This window comes from Lepidochelys kempii, chromosome 21 (assembly GCF_965140265.1).
Source record: "Lepidochelys kempii isolate rLepKem1 chromosome 21, rLepKem1.hap2, whole genome shotgun sequence".
NCBI classification, from domain to species: Eukaryota; Metazoa; Chordata; order Testudines; family Cheloniidae; genus Lepidochelys; species Lepidochelys kempii.
In genome coordinates this window covers 3,225,828-3,247,707 of record NC_133276.1, presented here as the reverse complement: position 1 = coordinate 3,247,707, position 21,880 = coordinate 3,225,828, and the positions used below count along the sequence as shown (strand labels likewise).

General features: G+C 41.0%; 2 protein-coding genes across 13 annotated transcripts in view; one reads left to right on the top strand and one right to left on the bottom strand.

Moving 5' to 3' along the window:
- The first annotated feature begins 2,169 nt into the window (after positions 1 to 2,169).
- On the top strand, positions 2,170 to 10,033 carry DDX20 (DEAD-box helicase 20). The gene is made up of 11 exons (XM_073320241.1): positions 2,170 to 2,379; positions 2,868 to 2,962; positions 3,696 to 3,864; positions 4,195 to 4,309; positions 4,432 to 4,574; positions 5,013 to 5,151; positions 5,674 to 5,732; positions 6,564 to 6,646; positions 7,463 to 7,568; positions 7,657 to 7,758; positions 8,644 to 10,033. The coding sequence occupies exons 1-11, from the start codon at positions 2,187 to 2,189 to the stop codon at positions 9,795 to 9,797; spliced, it is 2,358 nt and encodes a 785-aa protein (XP_073176342.1). The 5' UTR covers positions 2,170 to 2,186; the 3' UTR covers positions 9,798 to 10,033.
- Positions 10,034 to 15,027: 4,994 nt separating this feature from the next.
- Positions 15,028 to 21,880, bottom strand: part of KCND3 (potassium voltage-gated channel subfamily D member 3) — a 416,732-nt gene continuing 409,879 nt past the window's right edge. For 11 of the 12 annotated variants that reach the window (XM_073320252.1, XM_073320245.1, XM_073320244.1 and 8 more), the window contains one exon: positions 15,028 to 21,586. In XM_073320252.1, coding sequence (XP_073176353.1) covers positions 21,385 to 21,586 — 202 coding nt within the window. In that variant the 3' untranslated portion in view covers positions 15,028 to 21,384. The remainder of the gene's footprint in view (positions 21,587 to 21,880) is intronic. The other variant, XR_012155846.1, reaches the window with a different exon arrangement.

Below are 21,880 nucleotides of genomic sequence, written 5' to 3'. Positions count from 1 at the left end.
TAACATTGGATGTGGCACATTGCTACAGACAATCACTATCAATTAAATTCCACCTACTTGCCTTTAAAGCTACTGCACAGTTCCCCACCTAATAAATCACACAGTTGAAGTTATGGTTGCCTTGCATATCAGTCTACAGTAAACCGCATGCCAAACAGGGCAAGTTATTTATTACCCAGCCGTGGACAATAATGAATAGACCCAGTTTTTATAAAGAGCAAAACAAACCCAACCCTCACCCTTGAAGGATCATGCCACATTACTAAATTGTATAATTAATCACGTCAGTTGCACGGCCACATTGAGTTTTTTCAGTTTGTGGAATTTCAGTCGTGGAGAGTTACTTTTTATGCTCAAACCTACGCGGCTGCAATTTCTGAGCAGCAAATGTGAGATAAATGGTGTGAGTGTTTGGTTTACTGAAGGCGTCTTTTTATCATATGGAACAAAATGTAATGGGATTCTGTTTGAGCTCTATAATCTGCTCCGTACAAAGGATGCTACTAAATCATATCGCTGAGCTAGATGCTAAAAGCTAACAAACATAAATGAATAAATAAAGGTCTGTTAGCAAGGAATTCATATTTCCTGGTGTTTCTAGAAAAGTAGAAGTTGAGGCACTTACTGAGTGGAAGGAGGGTTTTGTGGTTAAGGTATCAGACTGGGACTCAGGGAGATCTGGGTTCAGTATGTAACTTTATCATGAACTTTTTGGATGATGTTGGACAAATCACTTAATTTGTCTGTCTTTTTTGTCTATAAACTGAGGATATTAATACTTTCTCTCTTGTTTAATTAGATTGGAAGCTCCTTGGAACGGGGACTGCCTGTTACTAAGTGTATGTACATCACCTAGCACAATTTCAGTTGGGATCCCTAGGTGTACTGTAATACAAATTAAGAGTAGTAATATACTGGCATGCTAAATTTCTGATGCTTTGTTACTCGAAGTTCAAATGCTGAGGCTTCTTAAGGTTAACCTCAATAGATTATTAGACCTGATTAGTCTGTATATGTCCATTCAGTAAGTTCCACTTGCACAAATTTAATATAAATCAGCCCCAAACCAAGTCTGTAGATCTGAGGTAGTGACAATTTGCAGCAAGAGCAAATTTCCCCCTCATCTCCCATGGGAAAATCGATGTGCACCATTCCATCCTGTCACACACACACAGACTTGATTAAGCTACACCTTTATGTCAAAATCAATAAAGGAAGCACAATATGTGCAGTGACAGCACCCTCTGCTGACAAGAAACCATCTATGAAGTGAGCTGTAGCTTACGAAAGCTTATGCTCAAATAAATGGGTTAGTCTCTAAGGTGCCACAAGTCCTCCTTTTCTTTTTGCGAATACAGACTAACACGGCTGTTACTCTGAAACCACCTACACGTTATGCAGGTACTGCCCAGTTGGATCTTCCGCTGGACAAATTAAGAACATTGTTGGATGCAGGGTTGCTGTAGCTAGGTCGGTCCCAGGATATTAGAGGGACAAGGTGGGTGAGGTCGTATCTTTTATTGGACCAACTTCTATGGGTGAGAGGGAGAGAAGCTTTCAAGCTATCCAGAGCTATCGCACCCACTTTGGCGCTCTACATTAAAATCCTAGGGGTTAGCGGTAGACAGTAACAAGTGCCCGTCAAGCATCCCCCCCTACAAGTGCAGAGAACAGTGCCCGAAGAGATGGGCATACCCCTTCATCCGGCTCCTGGGGGTGCATTAAGGCCGCTGAATGTGTCCTACCCCATGCTAAGTGTGGCGCCAAGAGTTGTGGGGGGTGGGGGGGTGCTCATGAAGGAAAGCAACTGGCTGGGCAAGTTGGGGGGTGCCCTGTGGGGTGGGGGGGCAAGTTGGGGGGTGCCCCCACCTCTCAGAGCCCCAATGCTCCCCCCCCCCAGTCTCCTGCTCCCTTTGGTGTCCCCTCATAGAAGCCCCCCGGTGCCCCCCCGTCTCACTCTCCAATTGCCTCCCCCCCAGCTCCCTGCCTCCCCGCTTTCAGTCCCCAGGAGTCTATCACCAAATCACCCCAATGGTTCCTTCCGCCCCCTCCCCCCCTCAACACACAATGGTTCCTTCCGCCCGTGGCCGTGTCCGCGCGGCGGGGCTGCTGATAAAGTTTTCCCCCAGAAGGCCTCGCGGCGCTTTGCGGCTTCTCGCGAGAGCTGCCAATCTCGCCCGCTTCCCATGATGGCGGCTGCTGCCGGGGCTCCGGCCGAGACCCGGCCTCGCACGCGGGACGTGCTGATCCCCGGAGGCCCGGCGGACTTCGGGTCGCTGCTGCTGTCGGCCCCGGTGCTGGCGGGGCTGGAGGCCGCCGGGTTCCTGAGGCCTTCGCCGGTGCAGCTGAAGGCCATTCCGCTGGGGCGCTGCGGCCTGGGTGAGTGGGCGCGGGGGGCTGCCGGCGGTGCAGGGGGCGGGGCGGGTTCGGGAGCTGCCCCCCCCCTCCCCGGGGTCGGGGTCGGGAGCTGGGGGGGGCCGAGGGGTCGGGTTCGGGAGCTGCCCCCCCTCGTCGGGGTCGGGAGCTGGGGGGGGGGGCCGAGGGGTCGGGGTCGGGAGCTGCCCCCCCCTCGTCGGGGTCGGGAGCTGGGGGGGGGCCGAGGGGTCGGGTTCGGGAGCTGCCCCCCCCTCGTCGGGGTCGGGAGCTGGGGGGGGGCCGAGGGGTCGGGTTCGGGAGCGGGTGGGGGCCCCCCTCCCCGAGGGGTGGGGAGCTGGGGCCTGTGGTTTGCTTCCCAAGGGAAGGAGCGATTGGTAGAGACTCGGCCCCTGTTCGTGCACAGGGAGTCCGTGAAGCCCCTAATAACACTGCATCACCTGGGTGACACTCTTCTGGCTGCTGCCTGACTTGGGCTCTTCAAACCCTTTCAGATCTCATTGTGCAGGCAAAATCTGGCACTGGCAAAACCTGTGTGTTCTCGACCATTGCCCTCGATTCCCTCATACTGGAAAACCCGGCAACCCAGGTGAGAGCCCTGAAGATGTGGTGGTTTGTAGTAGCCTGGGAGCATCTCCAGGTCCTTGTCCAAGGTATTTGAATAACCAAAGAGGTCACCACCTAGTTGCAGGACAGGACATTGGTCAATTTAATCGGGGGCTGTGTGGTTGTCTACGTTTGAATGAATCATGTATTTTACTGTTAAATCTCAGTGCCTTGATGTCCGAAGCTCCTAGTAAGAATGCAGTGCTGCAGAGCTGCTGTTTTATTTTGTAATCTGTGTTAGTAGTAGATTGCTTGATAGGTTATAATGAAATAAATATGCGGGTACGATAAGGGAAACACCCATGCCTCCCTTGTTGATCATTTTTAGGCTTTGCAAGCACAAAAAAGTATCTTGTTGGCTCGACAACCTCAGTGACAGAAATATTTTGTTAGGACAAGTATATCATGGACTGTGATAGTAGACTTTCACCTATGCCATCGTATCAATATGCCTCAGATCTACTCTTCAGGGGCAGCTTTTACGGGGGCTGTAGGAATTTAGTCTCAACTTATTGATTTTGGGGGGTGGGAGGACCTGTCCAGTAAGAACTGGACTTGACTTCCAAGGAGTGTTACACAAGTCATGAAACAGCTGATGGTAAAAACTTTGTCACTGGCCGCCTAAGCTGTAGTTAAAGCAGTGATGTAGAGGTGAAAGACTGCATCTAATCCACTGAGCCGTCACTGTGCCTTCAAAGCCCAATTCTTTATTTCAGATCCTGGTCTTAGCTCCTACAAGAGAAATTGCAGTGCAGATTCATGCTGTTATCACAACTATTGGAATCAAAATGGAGGGTTTGGAATGTCATGTCTTCATTGGAGGGACTCCTTTGAATCAAGACAAAATGAGACTAAAAAAGTGTCACATAGCTGTAGGCTCTCCAGGTAAGAGCACACTTCACTGTACTTTAGTCACAATTCAGTGATACGCTTTTCAACAATACAATATTTGGTACATAAATGCACTCTTGAATTCTTGATTCTTGTCCCACAGTCAGAGAGGACAGTTTCAAAGCCTGAAGCAAAAGAAAATTAGACCAGAGAAGTATTTTTAGTGAGTGATTAGTCTAAATATGCTTTTAAAAAAAGATTTATTAAATAAGTGGGTTAGGTAACAAGTCTTTGATATGCAACAGATAGTGGTCTTGTCTCAACCAGATTCTTTTCATAAATATTTTTGGGGCTCAAGTGTCTCACTTCTCTCTTATCATGTAGGTCGAATAAAGCAGCTCATAGAATTGGACTGTCTGAATACAGCCAGTATCCGCCTTTTCATTCTTGATGAAGCGGACAAGCTTCTGGAAGAAGGCAGCTTCCAGGAACAAGTCAAGTAAGAAAAATACTAGTGTTTCTCTCATACGCCTAGCAGTAGTTTTAACATGCAGAATCTTTCAGCTCTAAAACATGCATTATGTGGGATACATTCACTTTCAATATCTTACTTTCTCTTAGCTGGATTTATTCTTCTTTGCCAGCCAACAAACAGATGCTGGCTGTTTCTGCTACCTACCCTGAATCATTGGCTAATGCTTTGACCAGGTACATGAGAGACCCTACCTTTGTGAGGTTGAACCCCACTGACCCAAGTCTCATTGGTATGTATAAGTTGCACATCCATAACTTCAATGTTTTTAGGCAAATAAAACCTGAATTTATTTAACATTCAGCTACGAGTATAATTAATAAAAACAAAAAACATTCCAAAATACTTGGTTTATCACTTCTATTTCGTGATTTGTTCAAAAAAGTGATTATACCCCAAGTTTTCTTAGGTAAAGTATCTATGATAGAGTGTTTTTTTTCCTCTGTTATGGGTTATCTTTTTTCCAAAGCTTCAAGAAAAGATTCCAAACTTTAAAGAAAAATAGCCTTCCAGATTCGAATTCAGCATGTGGTGATAATTGGTTAACTAATATTTCCTATTCTTTAATGTTCTTGTTCTAGTTACTACATATTTGAATCAACTTTTTAATACCAATTCATTGTGAATTTTTCGTACTGTTAACCTTACCATGCTTTGATTTCTTGCACAGGGTTGAAGCAATATTACAAAATTGTGAATTCTCATTCACTTCCTCATAAGACTTTTGAGGAGAAGGCGCAGCACTTGCAGGAGCTCTTCAGTAAGATTCCATTTAATCAGGCCTTGGTCTTCTCAAATCTGCACAGCAGGTAACAAGAACTTCTTAAAACTAACAATATGATGTTTGCAGATGTTTGTGAACAGTGGGCATAATATATTCCATTTTTATAGCACCTTTTGTAAAGAGCCCAAAGTATTACGCAACCTGCATGCAAATTTCAACTCCGAAATGCTACTGTTTCTGGAACGCAGGGCTGCAGCCTGAATGGGTGGTACATAGTACTAAGTGTGTATAGAGGTAGGGGGGAATTTTGATATCAGGGCAATTTCTGCATTTACGTGAGTGCTGTGGGAACTAATGTCTGTGCACACTTGATTTTTGAAGTCTCAGCTGAAAGATCCACCAGTTTCAAAATTGCAAAGTGTCATTGTATCTAACTTAACCAGATGAACAGCTGAGACAACTGCTGGAATTTTAATTTTTGGCTGTAAAGGTGTGAAAGTTCAGATCTGATGCTTAGCTTGTTAAGTCCTCTTCAGTCTGTCATCTTGAAGAAACCCGGGAAGTACGTAATTTTATTTACAACCTTTATATAATTATGTTGTATTAGGGCTCAACACCTGGCTGAAATATTGACATCCAAAGGTTTTCCTGCTGTGTGCATTTCAGGCAAGTGCATTTGGAACTTACTGCTTCTGTTAGTTGGAATTTTGTACGAAACTGAACTAAAGTCACAGTAGAAATGTTGCCATTGGAGTATTCAGGACATAGCTGGGGGACTTGGGGGCCTTTATATGAATAATTTACAGATAATGTTTGACCGTTCATATTTCTTGCATGTTCACTGAGAATCTTTAAATATTTGCTTAACTTTATTTTTTTGTTATTGGTTAGATGATTCAGTTACTTCATTTTGTTTTCCAGTCTGTAGTAGGGAATCCCGTTTATGCTTTGGAGTACTGTAACAGATTGATGTATTTGGAAAGGAAAGTCCTCTTGCGTCTGAAATTTTCAGAAGTGTGTGTCTGGAGTTATTTGATGTATTAGGGCACTTATTAAGAATAAGAAGCCAATAAAATAAAGCTCAGCACAATTATAACAAAACCATCCTTTTTTGTTTATTTTTGTAATTATCACTAATCCTTTTTCTTTGTCTCCCCTTGCTGTAAGAATATTTGCATCTTTATGGTAGTTAGTAAGTCAAATTTATTTGCATTCCATGTTATAACACTTGGGAAAGGGATAATCTCTCTTAAAAAGAGATTAATTTTATACCCTACTTTGTTAATAATATTTTAAAATTTGTCTACTTTCCAGTCATCTCTATTTCCTGGTGTAGATATAACATGCCTTAAAATTAGTGCCTGAAGGAAGGATGCCACTTCATTAGCTTTCAGGAGTAGAATTTACTGAGCCCTGTTTTCCCTGGGTTTGAGCAGCACAAGGCTAAATAACCTAAATACTCTTTCAGTTTCTAAATATTCATTATTGTTTCTTCAGGAAGTATGAATCAGAACCAGCGTCTTGATGCTATGGCTAAATTGAAGCAGTTCCATTGTAGAGTCCTGATTTCCACAGACTTAGTGAGTTGTTTTTTTCTTTCTGATAAGTAGTTCTCTAGAACATAAATTCATGTACTGTAGCGCTGACTTGGAAATAGATCTGACTTAGCAGTATTTATAGAACATTTATCTGAAAATAGTAATTTTCTGTCTCTGGGGAGCACACAAACTGCCACCCAGTTTTCATCTTCAGAAAAGAAAACTAATTTTCAAAGTCTTTCTAAAAACATAAGTTTTAAATAAGTTTAAATACTTATTTCTTTTTAATTACCTTTTCATAGTTAGGCTCTGGGAGGCTATCTGAATTTCAAAGGAATAAGTCTATCTTTTGGTGGTGGTACAGATGAACAGAGGTTACTTTTCTCCTTCATGTGATCCCAACACAACACCTCTTTCACGTTTTAAGGAGAGCTGTAGCAATATCTCTTCTGTGTGTGGCACATGAGTATTGGCCATGGTACAGTTTTTTTCTTTATACTTAAAAACACGAAAAGACAGGGCAAGATTATTCAATACTTCAGTGCTTGAAGTTCTATCACCTAAAAATATTACTGTCCTGTATATTTCTCCTAAACTGGGAGCATATGTGCTTCCTTGGTACCCAGACATCTGCTTATTCTTCCTCCATAGTAATACAAATGATCCTCCAGTTGTACATCTCAATGCAGAGTGTTTATATGCTTATTTCTAGCTAACCTAAGCAAGCCAGGAAATTATAGTTTTCATGTACAGTGTATTGCAATACATAGAATTTACAGAAGGGCCTCCTGAATTGATAGATGAACTGCATTTCTTATGACTAGTCACCATTACCTCTGTTTTTTGCCTCTCCTCAAGACTTCTCGTGGAATTGATGCTGAGAAGGTGAATCTTGTTATCAACCTGGATGTGCCTTTGGACTGGGAAACATACATGCATCGGATTGGCAGAGCTGGACGCTTTGGTAAAACGCTGTTGTGGGGTTGTGTAGCTGGAAGCAGTGCATATGTGGAACTCGCTAGCTAATTCTTCCCTCGCTCCCTGTATTGTAGGAACCTTAGGCCTAGCTGTGACATACTGTTGCCGTGGGGAGGAAGAGAATATGATGATGAAAATTGCACAGAAATGTAATCTTCAGCTTCTTCCTTTACCAGGTACAGTCTGTCTCCTGAATATGTCTGCATTATATTCTCTTGGTTATTTTTTTGGTTTTAATGTGACAGTTGAATTTACAGGTGGTCATCATGAACTGTGGTTTAATCTACAGATACTATGCTAAGTCTAATAGCTAAATATTTCTTGTAAGGCAGAGTGTTGGTACTGATAACGTACATAAATAGCTCTTAACTAGGTGGCCTGTAGCTTTATTTTAAAATCACTGCAATTATACAAAGCAATACAAAATTAAAACTGCGTGTACACTTAGGGATAGATTTTCATAAGAAGGCAATGGGAACGGCAGAGTGGAGTTCTGAGGTTTTGTGGGCTTTATGGGTGCAATAGTGGAGTGGAAGAGAAAGGAACTGGGAAATCTGAATGGATTCAACATCACTTTTCCCTAATAACAGAATTTACCTGTTAACAATGCTTTGCATATTCCTTTCCATGCTCCTTTTAACATTTTTAATACATCTTAAAACCAATGTGTTTAATTAGGATGTATGCTGTAGCAGAGAGATAATACTGTGTTACGTTTGACATTGTTAGCCATAAATATATCTTCTAATGACCTGAGTTATTGCTCTTCTCTAAGGTTGCCCTTCGAATAATAAGTATAGTTTACCGTGAATAATTATGAAAAGAATGATGGCATTCTAATAGAGAAATGCATCTATTGTATTTTTTAAAAAAAACAAAAGTTCCACCAGAAATACTGGTAATATTTATGAAAAAAGAGCAAATTTGACAACTGTCACTTTACAATCTGTTATGATTTGGGATTTTGTTATATAGCATGCAAAACATACTTGTTTCCTCGGGATCAAGAAAGAAGTCTTGTGCTGCTTTTGACTGAATGGCTGATTTTTTCTGTTGTGCAGAACCTGTACCCACTGGATTGGTGGAGCAATTTGCCCAGTGGGATGTAGAGGTCACAGCTATTGCCCATGCAGATGCTTCATTGAATGCTCATATCTTGACCCATAAAAGACCAGAGGAGTCAGTGCAGCACACGCACATAAATAGCTGTGCTCAGATACCTCAGTGTGATCCTAGTGTTTCAGGTGAAAATTCTTCCATGTCCAAGCCAAGAAGGGTTTCGAAGCAGAAGCAACTACTAAAAGGCTGCCCAGATCATGCAAATGCAGAAAAAACTAGCAAGAGTCCGAAGACATTAAACTTCAACACACAACAGAGAAATCAAATGGCAACGGCTTGCAAAACCACTGAACAAAATGTTGGTCAACATCTGAACAAGGAAACCTTAAAAAATACACTCCCCAAAATTCCTTGCCTGTCATCATTTAAGAACCCACAGCCTACCGTTCCATGGAGCTTTGCAGAGTTTGTTGAAGACTATGAGTACTTCATTAAAGAAGGGTTGGAGAAAAGGGTTGAAATCATAAGAAGCTACACAGGCCCTGGAGAGCAGTACCAGCACCCTAAAAATGGTGCTTTCGAAAAGAAGGGGATGAAAGAGACCATGTACTCAGTAGCAGAGTGTGTATCATTTGGGGACACTGATAGTGATAGTAACTCATTCAGTTCCAGAGCTTCCTCTCATAGTGGGGAAAACAAGTCATACCTTGAAGCCTCTTCAGATACTCAAGAGAGAGGAAGTGATGTGCTTATTATAGATCAGGCTCCGCTAAACTATTCCCAAAGCATAAGCTGCTCCCTGAGCCCAGTGGAGCACCAACATATGCCACAAACCCAAAAGCACAGTCGGGTGAAAAAAAAGGTGGTGAAACAAAATTCCAAACGATGTAAGAAAAGCCACTACCAACAATCCCCCAGTCCTCCAAAGAGAGGAGCCCAGGAAGACTGTTCATTCAGCCCTCAGGATGAGAGCTCTCCTGGCTTTTCCTATGAGACTCAGAATTATGAAGAATACTGGAAGTCCTATTACCGAACATGGCAGAGTTATTACGCTTCTCACTCTTACTATAGGAAATTTCATAGGCATTTTAATTGGATGACTGCTTATCACGCCAACTCTGTCTATCTTCAGGAACTGCTGAAGAGTGATTGGTGATGGGAGAGCAATCTTCACTGCAAAAGGACTGAGATTTACCAAGAGCTATCATCTAAGCTCAGAAATTGACTTAAAATAAACAGACGTCTGTTTTTAGACTGAAGTAAAAATGTTTTTTTGTTTGTTTGTTTGTTTTTTTACAAGAAAACCCTTTCTGGGTAAATGTTTTATATGCATTTCAGTGAACTGGCATTGCAACAGATATTTGTCAATAAATAGAAATGACTTGTCTTGTACAGCTGGATGTTAGTTTCAATCTTGTAAGTGAACAAAAACGCTGAATCAGATTAAGGACACTTTAGATGTAAGAAACCACATTTAAAAAAACCAAACTCAGCAAAGTATACTGTCATCTTTAATTTTCTGTGCTATTCCTTGTTTTTGTGATATTCCATGGGTGAGATTGCAGTTGTCATTAAAAAACCTACGGAAGTTATTCTTCAGGCACAGCTATCATTCCAGTTTTAGTGCCTTCTTAAGCAGAGCAAAAACTGCTCGTGCTATTTAATAATGGCAGATTAAAACCTGCTTATCTCAATTAATACATGTATTGCTAATTTAAATTGAATTAATTAAAACTGTATAAATAACACTTCCACAGCTAGGTATGGTAGGCTGTGCGATAGAGGAGGTTTTAATTACATACAAAAAAAACCCGCAGCTATCATAATTGGTCTGTCCCCCTGGATGCTGCAGTATCAGACTTGCCATGCTTAAGGGAAAACTTTAATTAGAAATGAAATTACCTATTAGCCCTGAAACTAATTGGGATTCTTTATTTAGGTCTTGATGTTGTTTTGTCTGTCTGAAGCCTGGAAAAAATGGGGGATTGGGTGGTTTAGGATATTGGTAATGGATATAGAATCTTTCCACTCTAGCTTCTTAATTCAAATCCAGCCTCAGTAGGATGCTTGAAAATTACCATCTGAAACCTTGTGCTGAGTCCTCTGTGAAGTGATCTGGGTCTCAGGCTGGTTCCTAGTTCACAAGCGTTAATTTCTCAGCCATCCACAGTTGATCCTGTTCTTGGGAGATGCCAGGACATAGCCTGAAGTCCTTTTAGTGGGAGGGTTGCTTCCTACCTATGAGTTAACATTCTTTCCTGGGGGGAAAGCTTGCTGTTCCTACGTGCACAAAGCTTGGGTAGAAGACTTCAAATGGAAGGGTGTTCAGTGTCACCACCTTGCAGTTCATTTTGAGAAATGGTGAATTTGTCATCCACTGTAATATCAATCCATTGTTACTTTAAAACTAGCGTTGATATTTGATACATGTAGGTAGAAGACCCAGCAGGCATCAGCAGGCAAGTCCTGTGTTGTGCATGGCTGTACCTTTGGTGCAATAATCATGTTGAAACGTGCTGTATGGCTACACGTTCCCAAGTTACTGCAGACCTCATGTTAATGTTAAGCAGTCACAAAATACTTGCGCAAAGGCCAATGTTCAAGCCCTTGCTCTGTAGCAAAACTCCACCCCTTACTACTTAAACAATCCAAAGCTCCTTAAAAGGCTTCAGGGAGGTCTTTCATGGTGCAGTGAAGCTCTTTAACCATAAGACATAGGAGATGTCTGGACAAAGCGATGTGTAGAGAAGCAGACCTGTTGGCAGTGGATAGTTCTATATAGCACTTTTACAAACCTATATTCGTGAGCATGCCAGTAAGTGAATGCTCTTATCTCAGCTTTGACTATTTGCTACTTGTCAAGTAGCAAATAGTTGAGTTTTGTGGTATAAACTTCCTTTCCTTTTCAGTCTGCGGTAACTGGACAAAATTGATAATATAGCACATGAAAGTAGCACCTATCTGCTGGTGAATTCAGGCTCTCTGCTTTCACTTTTTTTTTTTTTTTGTGAGAAGAAACAACAGTGGCACCTAGTGGGTGTTGGGGTTCACAGCAAGTGGAAAAAGTAACAAGCTTAATAATTTTTAACCATAACTGTTGCTCAATGTTTACAGTGGGGTTGTCTAATTAGCAGCTTTTAATTAGACTGTTTTAAGGAGAGAGACATGTTGACATGGGTTTTTACTGTTAACTCTTAGAAGTTTTTGGGGTGAGATTTTGTGTAAAATCAGTTGTGATTGTTCTTCCTCTTACATTCAGGATTGAGCCCATTGTTTGTATTTATGTAGAGCTTGGGAATCCTGCAGGTGTAGAGCTTGCAGAATCAGAACGGCCATTTTTAAAGCAATGCACAAGGAGAACTCTTCATCCTTAATATGTCTCTTTATATTTCAAAGAATTCTTGATATGTGCAGTATAACTTTTGATTGAATGACACTAGTTAAAATTTAGAAAAGGCAGTTGAGCTATATAGGTATTTTTTTCCTCTGTAACATCAGGATAAATGAACACGATAGCAATAACACAATTCTGAGTGGTTTTTTTATTCGTTGAAAAGACTATGATGTGATTTTTGTTTCTAAAAACAATAAATTCTGTTCCAGTTCTAATGAGCTGGAAAGGAGGATGCAGAATTGGGCTGCATCCCGGGCTGTCTGCCTTACTGTTCCCTTGCAAAGGCTGTGTCAGCAGGTCTCTCCATTTCATGTGTTCTGTAGTCATAAAGCAGTCAGTGCTAAAAGGATGATATTATTTTTGAACTGCAAAAGTGATTTTAAAAAGGCAACAACATAAGCAGTATAGCTATTCCCATGTGTCTTTAAGTCATATCTACTGGCTTTACTGCTAAAAAATTTTTTGAACTGTTACCCTTGCATAGCTGAGAAAGCAAACTGGCTTGTATTTTGGGTTTTGCCTAGTCATGGCCAACTTCCAGCTGCAAAATTTTTATTATGGTAATGCTTTCAGAGGCGTCAGGCACACTGAAGTTTCAAGTTTGTTTGGGGTTTGCAATAGTGGCAGTTAGGAAAATTCTTCTCTCTGACTTGTCATTTTAGCTCTTTAAATCAGTGGGAGGGAGTTGCAAGAGAATCCCACAATGCTATTAGGACAGGATGTTTTCAGGATATGTATAAATGCACTTTAACCAGATTTTTCTCCATTTAGAGCCATTTTGTAATCAGTGTTTTTTTCCCTCCTAACCCTTCCTTCACTCTGCTCAGTTGTGTAGCTGACACCAAACATATTTTCTTGAGGTGAGCAATACGGCAGTTGTTGGATTTGTTCATGTGCATCCTGTGTCCCGAGCTGCTTTTCCACACTCTGCTCCAGCTTCAGCATCAGAAGGGCACAAGCAGCAGTTTGTGCTTCTGGGGTTTTTATTTGTTGTTGTTTTTGCTTTGTCAGTTTCTGTTGGTTTGTTGTTTGTTGGGTTTTTGTGGTGGTGTTCTTTTGTGTTTTTGTGTGGGGCTGGGGCAGGGGAAAGAGGGCAGACTATGCATCTGACATATGGTGAAGTAAATTTTTCCACTGGAACCAGTACTTGCTGCTTTTGCTTGGAAAGGAAGATTGAGAAATTTTGTGCACACAATACACCATTTCTCTCTAGTCCTTAGCCAATTAGATTGTTAGTTTGAATGAATTTGCCCTTTTCATAGAGAGATTGGAGACACTACCTCTCATGTACGTTGGAAATTAAGTTGCAAGCAGGCCGTGCCCATAAACTGAAAATATAGACTGCCTTTTTTAAAATTACCTACTATGCAAAATCTCGCCGCTCTGATCAGAGCGGGAAGGCCATGGGAATGGTAGTATGCTGTCGTGAAACTCTATTCCTCTGAACTGAAGCTTAGAGTGGAAAGGTAGACACACACTGTATGTGTGTACCCACTGAGGTATGGGGTTTTTTAAGGGCCTGAGCCCATTTTCACGGCTTGACCCTGGTATGGGGGTCAGCTCCTAAATAAGGGAGAGGAGTTTCTTGAAGAGTTGTGTGATTGAGAAGTTGTCTAGCATGGGAGAAAAGGGAAGCTTGTCTGGGCTTTGTCTCCAAGAACTATAGTAGAACCTCAGAAGTTACGAACCCCTCGGGAATGGAGGTTGTTCGTAACTCTGAAATGTTTGTAACTGAACAAAACGTTATCGTGGTTCTTTTCAAACGTTTACAACTGAACATTGACTTAATACAGCTTTGAAATTTTACTATGCAGAAGAAAAATGCTGCTTTTAACCATCTTAATTTAAATCAAACAAGCACAGAACCAGTTTCCTTACCTTGTCAATTTTTTTTGGAGGCAAAGCCCAGACAAGCTTCCCTTTTTTAAAAAAACCTTTCCCTTTATTTTTATTAGTTTGTTTAACATGGTACTGTACTATATTCACCTTTTTTGGTCTCTGCTGTTGCTGGATTACATACTTCCGGTTCGAAATGAGGGGTGTGGTTGAGTCGTCAATTTGTAACTCAGGTGTTTGTAAAGTGCTTGCAACATTCCAACTACATTTACAACAGTTAGACAAATGTTGTACTGGTGTGTATGGGCTGCAACCGAATGACGTGTGAGAAGCTGATAATGCTACAATATAGTTGACATGAGAACTTAATCCTTCCCTACCGTCTAAAGAGAGGAAGAAATTCACTATCTTTTTATGCCATTAGCAGCTGTCCTTATAACTCCATAATTGGTGAAGCAAAGTCCCATATGCTTGAGAGTGGGTATGAACAAGTCAAGCTAACAAGTCATAGAGTAGCCTTCTGGTAAAGGGACCATTCTGAGAATTGTATAGCAAAGATTGTATAGATAGTAAAGATATCCATGGTGTTTAGCATGGCCTAAAATCTTGTAAGCGTCTTTCATTGACAATGAAAAGAAACACAAACTTTTGACTGCTTACAGGGAAATAACTACAGAAGGCGGGGCAGAGGGTGTGCTGACAGGTTTGATTTCTTTTCATGAAGTCCAAGGAAATTCTACAGTAGCCTGGGCTCTCCCCCCTTCCCTTCCCCCCCCCCCCAAAAAAAAGCATGTGGGGGAAGGTCTCCAAAGCATCTTGTTCTCTATACTAGATCCATTGCCATCCATTTGTAGTAAAGTACAGAGCTGTTGATCTGCAAGGAACGCTGCCCCTTGAAAGAAAAAGAATGCAAACTGGGCTAGGGAAAAGCACTTCAGACTTCCAGATTTTTATAAAAAAATAAAATAGAATTTCAGAACCTATTGCCATTAAAACAAACTTTCTGGATGGATGAATTCTGGTAATAGAAGAAAGGGAATTTATGTTTAAACTGACATTTTTATGTATCATAAATACCTTGGTTGTGGTAATGTTAAAGAAACAACATGCCTTTAAAAAAAACTTCTTCTAAAAGAAATCTACAGCATAATCTTAGTATTTGTGGCATATACTCTGTTTAATCCAGGTTGGATACATCAGGTACAGCAGTGGCACAAGACTCAATACTGTAAATGATATACAAGTTTCAACATATGCACTACAAGTCAAAAAGAAGACAACAGAAACGTAGAGTTCTTTAGAAGGGTGTTCTCAAATGAATCTACCTGCCCTTTTGTACAGTACATTTTGTCTGTCATTTGTGATGCTTGTAAGCAAAGCCCATTTATAGTACGAAAATAGAAAATAATAAGGGCGAGCGTTTCTCATAACATAAAACCTTTAAAGAAAACACCATTGCATTGGAATGTCTCACTGATTATCAAAAATATACCATCACACGTGTTTTTTGTAAAATATTTCATTGGTCCAAGATACCAGCTGGAACTCCAGTTATGGTTGCAACAGAGAACTGAGAAGAGCATTGTATGGTTATTAACCTTTCATCCAAACAGCTATATGACCTGCTATGACTAGTGCCAGTTCAAAACTTAAGGAGAAGAAACACATAACACATACATACAAAAATAACAAACTATTGGCTGAAAATAAGACTATAGCAGGAATTTTTCACAAACATCTTTGTGTGGTGTGGTTGACTGATCAACATGAAATCTTTCTGGCTCAGTCTTGTATCCCAAATATAAATAAATAAATCGTTTCCCTCCTCTAGTCCCTGTCATTGGAGGATCTCTAAAGCACTTTGCAAACATTTATTAAACTTCACAACACCGCTGTGAGACAGGAAAGTATTATCATCCCTATTTCACAGATGGGTAAACTGAGGCATAGAGAGGCAAAGTGACTTGATTGAGGTCACACGGTGATTCAGAAAGAGAGTCAGGAATAGAATATAGGCATCCTGATCCTAAATCCCAATTTTAATCATTAAACCACATTGCATCTCATTATTAATCTTAAGGATCTAGAAGGAAATCCTAATGGGAAAGGAAGTTAAACCATTTATGGCATCATTAATTGTTAGGCCTGTAACCTCAGTTATGAAGTCACACCATTCAGTGCAGTTGACCAAAATGTCTCAGAAAACAATCACAAATTTGCCAAATAATTTAAAATATTTAATCAGCTACAGAGCTTTCCAGTGTGGAAGAATAATTACTAATTATCCACAAATACAATCGATGTAGAAAAAAAATAGTTGCAAATATTATTATTCAATCAAGCTTTAAACCTAGCAAATAAGGCTTTTTATTCAAAACCGCTGTTGCTCTTGAGCCACCGCATGCTGACTTGTAACTCCACCGTAATCCAACATTGCCCCTGTCTTAATCTCTTTCTTACAGGGAACACTGCAAACCATCAGTTAAAGATGATTTTTAAGATCCCCAATCTGCATTAGAACATGTGTAACAGACAACATGATTACAAATGGATTTACTTCTAAAATACTTGAAAAAGCACCTCCTCCTCTACTGAACCGACAAAATCTGAGCTCTTGGTAGAACTCCTCTTCCCCCCTCCCCTCCAGTTACGTAAATCAGAGCCGTGAGAGCTGGCTCCTAATGCTACGGAGGCATCAGCTATTTCAGGGAAAACCTGCAACTTTAAAATTAGGTTTTGGCAGCTCTGAACACCATAAAAAATAAAGTGATTTCCCAGTGTTGAAAATAGCAATTCAGTTTTTCAGTGGGTAAGCTGCTTCTATTAAGAATTTAGAATTGCAAGCTTATTTATTTTATGATTTCCTCCCCCCCCCCTCCCCAATTTACCTTTAAAATATGAATCCTTTGGCACCCAAAAGCAGCCTCCTGCATTAGAATTTGCTGGCCAAAGACAAGACTTTATATTCTTCAGTTGTTTGTGCACAGCTAACACTCAAGGAGGGGGGAGGGATTATTTAGCAAGTGCAAGGGGAAATAATCAAGAGTAATGGAATGAAAAATAAGGGAGGGAAAATTATGGCTTTGTATCAGGCGAAAACTCACTGACATTGAGATCTATTAGGCTGAAATAATTTCTTAAGTGAAGCAGTGGGAGCCCTGTCCCTGGGGAGATTTATATCTAGTCTAGAAAAAGCACTGGGAAATATTTTACAGGGAAGAATTGTGTGTTGGCAAGGGCTGGACTAAATGGTCTCTTCCATCTTTAATTTCTGTACAGTGGTTTAAGTTTTGTGGTAGTTTCTTTGAGTGACTTGGAAGTTCTTAGAAAACAAAGATAGGCGAGAAGGGTTTCAAAGCGAGTAGCTTGATTTCAAAGTTTGGGGTAGGGGAATGTACCAGTCATTTGCAATGGGTGTGTTTGCTCCTAGAGCGTGTGCAGTTCTGCTATAAGCAGCAACCCAGTGCCAGCTGAGAGGAAAATAGACTCATCAGTAAAGTTGGGTGAAAATTTGAGACTTTTTTCTTCAAAATGGCATTTCAAAGGAAACAAAAATTTTCAAAGAAAATTGTTTCCTTTGACATTTGCTGATTAAAAAAAATATGAAAACATGATTTTTTCCCTATATAAATGATCAATTTTTTTTTTTTTTAAAGGAGAAAACAAAAAAATTCACAAGAAATTCTGGAAAAAAGTAGGAAAAAAAATAAGGGAAAAACAGTTTGGCATTTTTTTGATTGGATTTACTCGTCGGATTGCTCTGTTCCAGCTGCCCTTCAGGAACATAATCGGTACAGTTCTACATTCCCTCTCCTACTGTATGTATTGTCATGCAGAACCACCCCTGAAGAAACTGCATTCCATGTGCCTCAGGTAAATGGGGTGTTGGTGCAGGCAATTGCCGGTTTATGTAGCTATAACATCTCTACGCATGAAGGTGGGGAATGGTTAGAGGACAGAACAAGGTCAGTAAGGGCGAGAAGGGCCCAAGCTCTAGAGTTTGGATCCCAGGCCAGATCTAAACTAACCTATGTCTGAGAGTGCTCAAAACCTGGGGTTTGGTTTGGCCCTGTCTCCAGTAATGTTTTGTATGTTCACATAAGCTAATCAAGTCAGTTCCCTCTCATTACCCTGGGAGTGCATGACTGCCAAGCAATTCCTGTGCTTATCAAAACAAATGGTCTCCCTTCCTCCTGCAGAAACACAGAGCTCTTTCTGCAGCTCTGTGTTTATCAGTAAAACATTTGAATTATGCGTATATGTACAGTACGATATAATACATATCATGTGGATTCATTCTGGTCTGTGCTATTTCAGTGACTGCAAAGTGCTTTCACTACAAGGCTATCGTTGCACTGTGTAACCCAGGGAGTTCTGTACACAGTTATTTACAGGTGGGCAGATTTGCCCCAATCCTGTTCAGATGAGCATTGAAATGGGCTAATGCCTCCATTATAAATGTTATTTTTGTCTTAAACTATTGAAATCAACCCTTTGTGATTCTCCTCACCCCCCTTTCTATTCACAAGGATCTTTGCCAAGCCAGTGATTGTGTGTGGCAGCACTTGCTAAAGTAATGATAGAAATGTTATGCTGCATGCTTTTGATTAAGCAGAAAAATAATTTTGCCTATGCAGAACATAGCAAAGGGCTGGGCTACCCTGGCAGCCTGAGCCCAAACAGCTAGAGAGAGGAACCCCAAGCACTGTTTTTCTTGTTTTTCTTTATGTCCCTGACAAATTGTGAATGTTCAGGAAATACTTTGATTAATAATAATACACTGTACACAAAGTGCTTTCCATGGGTGGGTGTCATTCTCTCCATTTAATAGATGGGGAAACTGAGGCACAGAGAAATGAAGTGACTTGTTTAAGACTCCAACGGAAGAGAAGGGCAGAGCTGAGACTACAAGGCGAGGACCTGGCTCTTTGTCACCCTGTAGCTGGTTCATTTAAACCCATGCAAACTGAGTGCACAGTGGGAGTAATACATTCCCAGCCAGCATGGTAGCATTTTAGCCTTACTTTGCACAGATGTAAATGAGGGCATAAGGTGCAAGGCAATGGAGAATCAGGCTTTGTTTAGGCCTGAAGATGTTCAATAGGGCAGGGGTATGATCAGACGTAAGGGGACTAAATGAAGCAAAGGAACAATTAAGTTAAGCGCCAAGAAAAATTGCTAATGGTAAACTACAGAATAACCGCCTGAGGAAAGTAGCAAAGGAACCACAGCACCTGAGTGATTTAAAACAGACTGGACATAGTGCTGGAGAATGTGATATAGGGAGCTATCCAGCCCTGGAGCAAAGGGGCATCAGTTTATGACATTACTGAATGTTTAGCTCTAGCTTTATCATTCCTAGAATGGGATAAGTTTCTCAGTAGGTTACTGGGTTATCACAACAGCTATCTGAGTCCACATGATACCCAGTAATAAGTTAGGAATGTTGACAAGGTGGGTTGATAGTGCATAATTTTAAGTCCTATAACATCAATGTGCATTTTGAGAGGCAAAACCCCCCATCCTTTTGTTGAATCACCCAGGGGTATGCTTTGAGTGGTGTGGCAGATAGTGCTGTGTTAGTGAAGTTACTATTTACTGTTGAGAGAAGGGAAGCATGAAATGGCTCCTTGCTATCTATTGGACTGTAAGCAATTTTGGGGCAGGGTTTGTGTCTATGTCTGTATGTTCTATGTGTCTATGTATGTTCAGCACCTCACAACATGGCTCTGAGCCTGATTGAGGCATTTGGATGTGATAATTAATACTACATTATACTGTACGTGTCTGTGGATGGCATGTACTATGTTGGATCAGTATGTGCTGTGGCTAACGAATTGCACCCATAACAAAAAGGTGGTCTGAGGAATGTGTAGCAGGAGAATAAGCAATTATTTCCCACTTACTTTTCCAAATGGAGAAAGGTCATATATAAATGAAACTGTCAGGTCCTTGTATTTCAAGACCATATTGTTACTAGAAAGATCTTAGGGAGAACAGTCAGTATTCACCATAGAACTAGTCAGAAGTATTAAGCTTGGCAAGTACCACACAGAGTTACAGTTTTTGGTTGACTAGAAGTGTGTGACTTTTCCCAGATGAAGAATAGAGCTGCAAAGTAAAGTGGTGTCTGTTCCACACCATATCCCGGGTATTCAAAACCCCTGTATCCCTTCCCCTGCTCAACTGCATACACGCTGTAGCTCCTGTGCTGGGAGGGGAGGACTAAAGTTGCTAAACTGGTTTACCTACCACATCAGTGCAACCCAGACACCATCAGTCGGCCAGTAGGAGCCCCAGGAGTGCGTTAAAAAGCCAGATACCTTCTCAGTCCATGCTGAATGGTTGGCTCCGCGTTTACTTGGATCTGGTATAGACGCTACTTGGCTGTGATTTACAATGGGTTGCATGTCCAATATTAGCATATATAAAAATAAAAAAGCATTAGCATAGATGACCGGTACAGTCTATCCTATTTCTGATGATCTGGTGCAGTTGGGTTGGGAGCTTCCACACTCTTTGCCATTCGTGTGCACAGGATTTTAAGAAGTTTTCCTACATTTTTAATGTTTTTCCTTTTAAAAATACAGAACTGGTAGTCTAGTCACACTCGTCACAAGTAAGTGATAACAAAAATAGAAAGCAGAAATCCATGTGGGACTAACACTTTACAAAAGCCTGTCTTTTTTTTTTTTTCCACAAATATGTTTTCACAGACAATAATTAGCAGACAAACACACTGTTTGCAGTTGCACTGTATTGACTTAAAAGGCGGTTACAAAATCATCTCAATAAAGAGTGCCTTCCAGGGTGAAAGATTTATTTGTGTGGGGGGGTGTGTGCATGCAATCAGTTTGATACTGTGCACCAAATCAGGAAAATGTGCTCAGACCTTTGTGTGTCATTTCGATGTGGTTCTTTTTCTCACACACACACACACACCACACCACACAGAGGAACGGAAATAGATTTCTGGGACAGCTGTCTTCTTTGTCTAAATCTTTCTCTATAAAAGAAAAAAAAAGATGTGTAATTTTGGTTGATTAAAGATTCTGCTCCATGAAGGAAAAAAAAAATCACAAAATCCATTTTTTCACCTTTTTCAGTCATTTCCGCATGAATAAATATTATCCATTAAAAACCTTTAAAAAGGTGCCGAGATACACAGTGTTATATTTGTTTCTTTATTGACTTTCTCGTTGCCATGCCGGTTCTTTTTCTCTAGCCTCTGGAAACAATTTTCTGCGTCATATCCTGAATCAAGGCTCTCTGCAGGCGCGTGCACACACAGACCCTTTCTTCAACCCACCTCTTCCTCCCTCTCCTCAGCTGTTCTCTCAGTCCATGGCATGAATGCGAGTTTGAAGAAAGCTGCCTCGTTAGGTCTCCATTGCTAATTCTATGACGAAATGTCAGGTTGGTCCATCCAGGCACAATTTGCAGCAAGAAAGGAACATGAAGGTGTGGAGGGGGCGGGACGCCGGCATTCCAGCTGCTTCCTTCAAACGACACCTTACAAGGCAGAGACCTTGACTATGTTGCTGCTTGTGGTGGAAATGTTCGTAGTGGGTTGAGGGCTGCTCGGTGAGGGCCTGCTCTCTCCTTCTGGCGTCAGTGCCGGTGGGGTAGGAATACTGATGATGGCTGTCGTGAGGTGGGAGGTTTTGCAGTTCGGTCTCAGCCCGTCATCTGATTTCATATTGAGACTGGAACGACTAGAAAACAAAAGGGTTTATTTATTTATTTATTTATTAATAATACAAGAGTCAGTAATCAGGTCCAAAGTCTTATGAGCCCATAAGGGCTCCCTGACCGCAGGCTTAAACTTCAGTGCAGTTTTATTTCCCCTTTCAAAACCTCCATCCCTTTATCTTTTTTCTACTTGTTTCCCCTGCAGTAGTCTTGAGAATCTGGCAGCTGGGAGCATTCCTATTAGATCTGCATCAGTTGCATCCTATAATTAATTACCACGGGAAAATGATAGGTCTGTTTTCTGTGCATCTGCATAG